At 37.5% G+C, this 9,957-nt stretch overlaps 1 protein-coding gene across 1 annotated transcript; it reads right to left on the bottom strand.

Annotated features, from left to right (window-relative positions):
• Nucleotides 1-1,056: 1,056 nt before the first annotated feature.
• FRG1 (FSHD region gene 1) lies at nt 1,057-9,685 on the bottom strand. The gene is made up of 6 exons (XM_083120201.1): nt 9,533-9,685; nt 6,638-6,720; nt 6,278-6,403; nt 5,145-5,311; nt 4,012-4,214; nt 1,057-1,483 (listed from the first exon to the last, which is right to left on the bottom strand). Exons 1-6 carry the CDS (start codon nt 9,589-9,591, stop codon nt 1,336-1,338), a joined length of 786 nt encoding a protein of 261 aa, XP_082976327.1. The 5' UTR covers nt 9,592-9,685; the 3' UTR covers nt 1,057-1,335.
• Nucleotides 9,686-9,957: the final 272 nt, after the last annotated feature.

The following is a 9,957-nucleotide window of genomic DNA, read 5'->3' as shown; positions in this document are numbered from 1 at the left end:
GGATATTAATATAGTTGAACCTGGCACGACCGTGTCAAATAGTACTCCAGGGCTGAAATAATTGCAATTATCGTATCTCTCTTATCATAATTCCTCCCATTGCTATGGTAAACTGAACAATCAGATATGAGGAGTCAACTGAATAGACAAAGTAAACAAACCTATTCTCTAGGGATTTCGATAGTGGTTCGAATCTAAATTTAAACCATTATGTCCAGTTCCGATTAACGTGAGCACAAAATGGTCTCAAACTGACCAGCTAGGAGCTCTTAGCATTTAGTTTTGACAATTTGTGGAAGCTGGGTGTGTGCCCTGCACCAGATCCTGGCTTAGATGTGCTATGTTTATAAACTTATATTGTACACTGTTCCACAAAATGTAAGGAACGCCAAGGGAACAGAAGGAAACAAAAACAGGTTTCACCAGGGTTTCTGAACACTGACCAGCAACATTGCAATTGCAGAATGGTATACACTACAGGGTGTCCAAAAATTGGAAAAGCACAAGGCCCCAGCAGATGGAACTGGAGTATGAGAGTGCTCAGATCGTCAATGCAGTGCGTGACCACCTTGAACAGACAATCGGGCACAACATCTGGCCTCCATGGTCTGGATCAGATTGGTAATCAACACTGGAGGGGTTTGGGGCCACTCCTGTAAGAGGGCGTTCCCCAGGTCAGGAAGGGAGCATGGCGATGAGTGACGCTTTGCAAGTCGTCGCTCAAAAGCATCCCAAACATGCTCAATAGGATTGAGGTCCAGCGAGCATGAAGGCCTCTCAATACGGGTGTCGTCTTCTTGTTTCCAGGAATTTCGACACAATACGTGCTCTGTGGGGGCAAGCATTGTCATTCATAAACAGGAACTGTTTTTGTGTTTGTTTCTTTCGGTTCTCTTGGTGTTCCTTAAGTTTTGTGGAGCAGTGTACTTCTATACAGCATGTACATGAAGATAAATGATCTCAAAATCCCGATAATCTTTTCAAAACGTATTGTGTATATATGAAGGAAGGAAAAGTAAACTGCAGAGATACAAAACTATTTTCTTAAGAAAAACAGATTGCCATAATTGTTACATTACCGTTATGTTTTGAAATTCTCACATGATTTCTTGTTTTATTTTTTATTTCTTGATCACTCTAAATAGTACACAACACTGATGATCATTCATGCACTTGATACACTGCTGTAAATAAAAATTTCATTCACACCTTGTCTCATACATACTTGAAGTTTCAGGTACGCTGATAATGTCTACTTTTCTAAAAAAAACATTAGCATATGTATTGTTTTATTTTAAGTGTCCATCCTCAATGGTTAAGGATAAGTACAAATAGTTATTTGCAATAACGGTCAGCTTTCATCTTGCTCCTCCTGTCCAGTAATGCCTCATGCAAACTGCCCTGCTCTCGTGCTTTTTCCAGGTCCTCTCTGTCTTCTTTACATACACGTAACTTTTTATCTTGAAATTTTTGGAACTTCCTCCTGGAAAGAAAGGAAACAAACATTTTAAAAAAATATTATTCACATAAGTCACTACTCTTGACAAATTCCCAACATATGCTAATTACTTTTGAAGTAAATTCTTTGACGTTTCACTAAAGAGTTTGTTCCCATACTACTTTCTTGCAGCATGTTGCAAACCATATATGATAATTCAGTTTAGTGTGTGGTGTTTCTACCCACATTTCAGCTTCATGCTTCAATCTCTCTCATAACTGGGATGACCTGTACATGCTGCTATGGGCAAGGTGTTTGGGGATGAAATAGGGTGGAGGGATGGAGTGGAGATAGTGACAGATATATCTTCCTTACATTTATTATAGACAAACATGCCATATTTGATTTAACTTGAAAGTAAAAGGTAAAAGTTAAAGTGTTCCCCTGTGCATAGCACCACACCAGCTGGCGCCCACCCAGCGTCGAATAACATGGGTACCTGGGGGAAACCCTGGGGGGTAAAGGTGGTCAGGGGCATGATGCTGATCACATCACCCCCACTCATGACCGGATCAAGAAAGTGTGGGGCGTTACCCCCACACCCCCTATACGCCTTCATGGTGTGGTGCTATGCACAGGGGAACACTTTACCTTTTACTTTCAAGTTGCTACAGGAATAACTTAGTATAAAATGATGTAAACCTGTTTTTATACAGTAAAACAAGGAGTGCCACACAGAACTTTTAGCGGGAAATGCAGACTTGAACCTGGATATCTACCACAATGGAACCAATTGCCTTTCCAACACTAACACCAATGATGCATACTTTCTAGATTAAATTTCTATCTAGTACAGACATGGACATATGGGTTCTAACAACCCCGTTTACTTTCATTGGGACCATCACAACCCAGAAGTGTCCACGACTGTACATCTGTGTGTGCCAAATTATAAGGTAATAAGCAGTGCTGCTGATACTGGAAACTATCCCATGTCAAATGGTGATTAAGAAGGTGCAATTATTTGTTCACTTCTAGGACTGGCATTACAACAATTCTATGTTCAAGTAACACAGAGTAAGGTAGCTAGGCAGGAAACAGTAAGAGTAAGGTAGCTAGGCAGGAAACAGTAAGGAATGTGTTAACTTCAGCACCACCTCAGCGAAAAGCATTTCCCAGTTATTGCAGAGAAAAGTGGGCTGATATGTAAAGTAGGCGGAGCTCAAATGAACAGGAGGGAAGTTGAATCTGAAACACGACAGTCTAAGTTTACCTTGAAAAGGAGTTGGTCGAGACAGTCGGTTTTGGAGTTTGGAGAGAGAAGAGTGGGATTTAGACTTGGGGAGCTTTTAATATTGAAAGTCAGTCGAGCTGGATAATGGAAAAGTGAACGTGAGTTTAAGAACTTTATTTGGGAGTGAAGTGCCGAGACGCTGAGAGACAATTAGGAGACTAACACGAGAAGGTGAGTAAGAGTGTATTTGGAGACTCTTTGATCTACACTTCAAGAACGAGACAGGTAATATGCTTTTCTCATGCCAACCTTGCCTTTGCAGTCCTTAGGTCATTATAACTAAATACAAATGAGTTGCCACTCTTTTAAGGGTTCAATAGGTTGTTATTTAGGTACCTCTCGCAGCCAGATGCAGAAGAGTGAGTCCATCCGAGCTACCAGCTATCCCCCAATGGTAAGAGCTACAGTTATCTAAGGGCTCCTGGTTCGATCCCCAAACCTGGTCCGTAGCACACACCAAAAGTGTGTCTCGATACGGTAGCATGCCTCAGTACTGTTTACACACCATTATTTCTAATCATCCATTGCGGCACCACCACATGTTTTGACGGTTGTGATTGATTGAGTTGGTGTTTTAAGTCCTCTTTATGCACAGTAAGGCTAATCGGGACTGAACCTACAGTTTAAAGTGGGACCCAAACCACTATGTTCCTCCACAGGGGAGGCCTTTTGATGGTTGTGGTCTTCAAACTCAGTGTGTCAATTCATGATGGATGCGGTAAATGCATTTTAAGTATAACATACATGAAGTTCTGTGTTTCCATGTTGTGAATTGGATGAAGTTTTTTTTCCCCTCCTCCTCCGAAGACTTACTGCCTTCATTCACTAAGGGTTTTGCTGTGCTGTTTGTTGGCAGTTGTTAACAAATAGTAAAATTTTAAAAATCCAATTCCCAATGTAAAACATGATACTTCATGTATGTAATATGTGTATCAAGTAGAGTATCCCATTCTGTGCATGTAATGGCTATCCAAAAAGGACCACATCCTGCAATTATAATAATATGAAGATATTAAGTTAAAGAAAACAAACATCAACAATGGTTTCTACAAAGAAATTGTGATAAAATAAAAACAACTTGAAGGGGCCCTTTTTTAACAGAAATAAGTCCATGAAAATTTATAAGGCTTCTACCAGAGGCCTCCCTTTCCACAAAGTCCATGAACAGGAATTGGTTGGGTGTGTAGAGGGCATGACTATAAAAGCAATACCGCTTCATTAAGTATGAGGGCTTACTTTACGTTAATGTTACAAATAGAGAAAGGTAGTTTTAACTTACACGTAGTTTACTTCCACTTGGCTTAGACTTCCCTGCTCTTCTTCTGGAACGTCTTTTGTCTTCTTGTTTTCTTTTGGGGCCAACGACCGCACCTGGAGTACTTCGTCTTTGCTTACTCTAGTGCTTGTTGCTATCACTGAATCATCCTTGTCATCTATTGACATGAAACAATTGTTACAGCCTAAGAGAGCCAATTTCCCATCCTGAAAAATACAAAAACAACAATACTTTCACATATAAAGGCAGATCATTGAAGTTGAAACAGTAACAATGCATGATATTCAGCAAATATCTTCCCCTACAATTCACTGCACGAAGTCATGCCCACTGCCCTATTTCCGGCAAACAGATCAAATCCTGTGATGAAAACAAGCCAGGTAAGCATTATGCGTATCCACCTTGCAGAAGTGCTTCAAGGTATGATCACATGAGGAATGTGTGCTTTTTACCTTTCTGAAGTCCTACAGAAACCGTGAATAGTGTGTAAAGTGGTAAAATGCCAAACATTATGTGTGCAGCAAGCATTTGGTAGGTTGCAATGGACCTACACCTGATAATCCAGATCCTATACTAGTTTTGGTATTTAAGTACGTACACAGGTAAGTGATTTTTTATTCATTTTAGGTAATGTTATTTCATTTTACTGTTATATTATTTTAACATTGTTATTGTTTAAGGTTTTTGTACCTATTTGTTTCGCAGATGCAGGAAAATGATCTAATGTTGAAATTATGTTAAGTAATTTGTTGCCCCAAATATATACCTATAAGGGTAAATTGTGACTGCTTTTATAGTTTTCCTAGTTAGAATGCACTTTTGTGTGTAGAACTGGTTTATTTTTCTTCTGTTTGCCAGACTTCATCATGCATATTCAACTCTTCCCAAAGTACACTACATGTTGCATGATGATGCCAAGTTGAATATCATCCATTCTGGAGTAAAAATGATGGTTTGAGCATATTCAAAATGGAAATATCATCAGCTTCAAAATATACGGTTCCATGAGTCTGGCTTTTAATGCACTTCCTTGGTGAATGCAAATATAAGAGAAGTTGCTATAGTGTAATATGAAGGGCAAAAACCTAGTTCACTGTCTCAAGCTCTACAAGGGAAATCTGAACAGAGCAACCTACCTCAAAGACTGGTTCCCACTGTTCCATTAGCCCCACGGCATCTGACCTTCCAGTGACCATCCCTTCTTTGTCCACTCGCAGGTATTTCCCATAGCCTGACTTCAAGGAGATTTTGGTTTCATTCATTTTAAAGGCTGTGAGGACTTCCTCCGGTGCTGGGCCTTCACCTGGTGTTAAGCAGAAAGCAGTTTACATCACTCAGCTCTCTTCCCCATACTTTGCATGTATTTTTACATGCAGGATTATCATCCAAGGTTAAGGAACATTTTACGATTGCACGTATAATAATTAAAAGTCTCTATGCATACATAGCTAAAATGAATTACAGGTGGGAGCAGAAACCAAGAATTACCATGTATGCATATAACTGAAATCTTGAAATAATACACACAAAAACATGTCAGGTGAGTGTAATTTTGCAACAAACTATAACTTTCAAAATAGATAATATCTTTCTAGTCCCTGAAGATAGAAAGCTGATGTTTGTGAAATATCTGAGCAGAATTTATAAGTGTTTTAGTGCAGTCTGTTAATTGGCAATTAATATGGTTCCAGTGATACTAATAAATATCTCCATGACAAGAAGCATGTAATGTTTAAGAATGTTTTTTTTTGCTATCTTACATTTCTTTTCACAGTTCTTCGTCATTACAGCTAATCTAATAGTATAAGTAATGTGAATGGAACCAATATAAAGTTCATGAAGAAATTCATTCAGAATTCACATTCAATTCTTGGTGGCAATAAATTATGCATAATTTCAGTGGGTAGGCATACTGTACTTGGAGTACTTAGATATCTTTCTTGTATGTATATATTGCTCATATTGTAGAATTACAGCGAAACCCCGATTTTGCATTTTCCTGCATTATCCATTTAATCTTCATGGTAACAGCAAAGTGCTATAAAATTTTCCCGGATTTTACATTTTTTCACACTTAAAAAACTTTAAATTCTATTTTGAGGCATTATTATTGTAAATAAGATATTATATGGCCTGCGGCAATTTGCTCAAGTTCTATGGTGACCCTCCTCATAAAAAACTTTGGACATCCCTGCTGTAACTTGATGTTTATAACACTGCAATATTGAAAAACGTTTGTAAAATAATCTACTACACAAAATTGTTGTACCTTCATCATGTGGTGCACCCAATGTGAAGAGTCCATTGTCTAGAGCTTTGACATATGTGTGATTGCCAAACTCGATGGCCACTGATCCTATCATCTCCTCTACCGTGGACACTTTCCACCATCCTCCTAAAAATTAAAGAGAAAGAGAGATATGACACTTCATATGTTGTTAGTATTTTATGCTTTACATCCTTCAGATGTGTCTATGCAACAAAATTTTTGTGTTAATTTGTTAACTTAGGCTTTATAATGACCTTTATATATTAACAGAAATATTTTTAAAATTTCATATTTCACTCATACGCATGAATAATAAATTTAAAAAATAATTAGATATTTTTGTCCAAAATAAAGTATTACCATGTTGAATGGAATCATCATCTCTTGTAGGTAAGTCCTCCCTGTCTCTGTCTCTCTTTCTATGCTTATGCTTTTTATGAGAGCTGAAATGAAGAGAAAATAACTTTATATAATTACAGTACCAATTAAGTAAGTGATACAGTAATTATACACAGTAGCTCAGTAATTGATTTTCATCTACTTTTAAAGCCAGTCTATCGAAGTTTTTGAGACGTTTGTCTTGTCATTTTAAGTATTTCTTTTGCACCTGACTGCATATGTGATTGAAGGGGAAATGGATTTTACCGATTGAAGAATCTGCTACTTGTAACTGGTTTATGTACACTGTTCATAAAACTAATTTCGAGATTTATCATTCTCACTAGCATACAAATATTTTCTTTTATCTGAACAGAAGTTTGTAATGTTACAATGTATAGCTGTGCAAGAAATAAATCTGTAGTGTTATTAAGGTATATGATCATTTTTTAAATTATAATTTCTAAATATTACATGGCTTTCAAAGTAAATAACAAAATAAATACAGTATAACCACAGAGAGGTGATAAACCTAATGTAAACACCGCACAATCTTTATGTTTTGAACTAAGGTTATGATTGTGTAATTCTGATATCTTCATATGCACAAGTTTTTTACATATCAAATTCTACACATGTCTATTAGAACATACTGAACAAGTTTTCTGATTACTTACTGTGCTTTTTGTGCAGAATAATTCTATTCATTCTGCTCCTATATGTTTATATGAGTATGTTAAGCAAGGCAGGTTTGGTGTTATTGGCATTAGAATTAATGCTTCTACATGTTTAGTATGTTACTATTTATGGTAACAGTAGTATAAGCCGGAGACGGATTTCTTAAAATTTACAGGAGAAAAGAGGAGAAAGTACTTACGGAATTGCGTTCTTGGGGACTTTCTGAAGCCGGGGAAATTGTTTTTTAGAATCGTGCAACGTATTTTGCCTGCAAATAAGGAATTTTTCGTCAATCATGCATCTCCGTTGTAAGATAGCTCGTACCGCCATTACCGTCGACTACGTGAATCAAATGTTCCGTGCGTTCGGTTATGTAACCCCCTCACAGTGTAGCAACCACGCGGAAGTTTCACAAGATGACGTGTGAGCGGTTTTTTTTTTCCAATGTAAGGTAAGACTCTAGTTTACGTCCTTTTCCTAAGGAATACGTGTCGTGAACAGAAAGTGTAAAAAGAAAAAGGTACTTACCCGAAGAGATGCCGGGTGCCGCACCACGATCGTGCACCGCGAACGCAAAGACGCAATCACCATGCAGATAAGGACGTAAAGTAGAGTCTAGCCTCAATTTTTGCTTAAAAACCTTTTGTGAATAGTTTGTGTAGCATTTATCGGTTCATAAGTTTGGAAAGACTGCACATCAGCTGCCGATACTGCATATCAGCTGACGATAGACAACGTGAGTCAAAATTTGCGTGCCGAATTACCAACGACCAATAAATGATTATAATGTTAAAAATAACGCTATTTTCATGGGAAAAAAGTGATCCCCAGCTTGAAAAATCTTCCGCTATGCATATGAGGTAAGTAGCAATGATTTTTATTTGAAAACAAATGAGTTTAATGTGTCTCCGGCTTATACTACAGGTACCCTATTTATATGCTTCAAGTGGTTTAGGATTCTGCCCTCGGATTAATCCTCCACCTGTACAACAGGGTCTCCCAAACCCTGTACCATTAATATATTTCTGTGTGCATGCACAATAGATGATGGAGATCATTGTTGCTTATGTGTAAATGCAGTTTGCTCTTAGATGTGTTAACAGCTAGGAGTGCAGCATTTTTCAGCATGACGTAGAATCAGTGTGATTAATTTAACTTTGTCACATCTTACAGGGTCTGTCAGACCCTAGTGTACAGATTAACTTACAATGTTTGATGTACTGAAATCTACATTTCTATTGTTTAACTCTCGATGTAAATTGTACATTATGTTCAGCATTAAAATTGTTATTTCAGCAGTGTTGCAGCATTTTCCACACTTTACATTTAGTTATAACAATCCAAAGATGGAATATAATGACAAGGTCTGCCAAACCCTGGTATACAAACCAACAACAAAACTGATGTGTACCGATGACTGTCATTTAGTTTAACTATTAATGAATAAAAAGTAATTTATTACCTTATGGTCAGCATTAACATTGGTGACATTTCAACAGTATTGTAGCCATTTTCCTCACTTTATATTCAATTATGACAATTCAAAGACGGAATATAATGGCAGAATCTGCCAGTCTCTGGTGTATGTAACAAAAATGCATGTGTACACATGAAGTGTTAAGTACCGTGTGACTGGTTTGGGGCTATGGTAACACTTTACTATACCGGAGACGGATTTCTTCAAATTTATAGGAGAAAGTACTTACGCAAATCATTTTCTGTAGCGTTGTTGATGTTCGGGAATGTAGTTTTGATCCATTTTAATGCGAATGCATGTGGTTTTGTACGAAAATCTATTTCCGACGCGCTATTGCTGCTGCCACCACTTGCTTTCTGCACGAGAGCACAATACACTCCGTATTGTCTGTATATGCTAAATTGAATGAAAGGAGTGCTAATGGAACCTAACCTAACCTAGTAGGCATACCTCATCCCCGTGATGGTTCGTGGGGCTATCGTGAATTTTTGGGCTAATGTCAATGGTTTTTGGGGCTACCCGTGGATGGTTTGTGGGAAATAAGGAACAACAGTAAGTACTCGTTAATGTAAGAAATAGACATTATTTTCGTTAGAAATTCATTATTTCACCTAAAGAAACGTTCCGCAATGCAAAATAGTACATTAGCAATGTAAAAAATTGCGAAATAAATCATTGATAGGTGTCTCCGGTATAGTAAAGTAGTACCCATATCTGCTCACCTTGATTTTTCTCCTTTCAGTTTCAACTTTCCACTTTTAGCTTTATCATACTCTGACATTCTGCAGAACTTGTTCCCTTGTACCTTGTACCCACTTGTGGTGTACGCGACTTCAACAACAAAACAAAACGTACACTACACATAAACAAACATTTTCGCAGAATACCTAATGTTCATGCACAGATTACCCTGTTCATGAAAAAATTGTCCTCTTTTATTGGCCCATGCCGTCTTTTCATTACAGATTCTAGCCAGCGTTGAAAGAAAACATGATTTCATAAACTAGCTTGTATTTTCTCACCCTTTTGCTTTGAAGAGCATTCAGTGTGTATTCAGTAGCACCGACTTCAAATATGTTTTAGTTGCAAGATTGTTGTAAACGATATTTTGTATACGTATGTATATATATATGTGTGTATGTATATA

This window comes from Lepisma saccharinum, chromosome 3 (genome assembly GCF_977018435.1).
Source record: "Lepisma saccharinum chromosome 3, izLepSacc3.1, whole genome shotgun sequence".
NCBI classification, from domain to species: domain Eukaryota; kingdom Metazoa; phylum Arthropoda; class Insecta; order Zygentoma; family Lepismatidae; genus Lepisma; species Lepisma saccharinum.
Note: the sequence above shows the minus strand (reverse complement) of the source record. Positions and strands in the feature narration are given on the sequence as shown.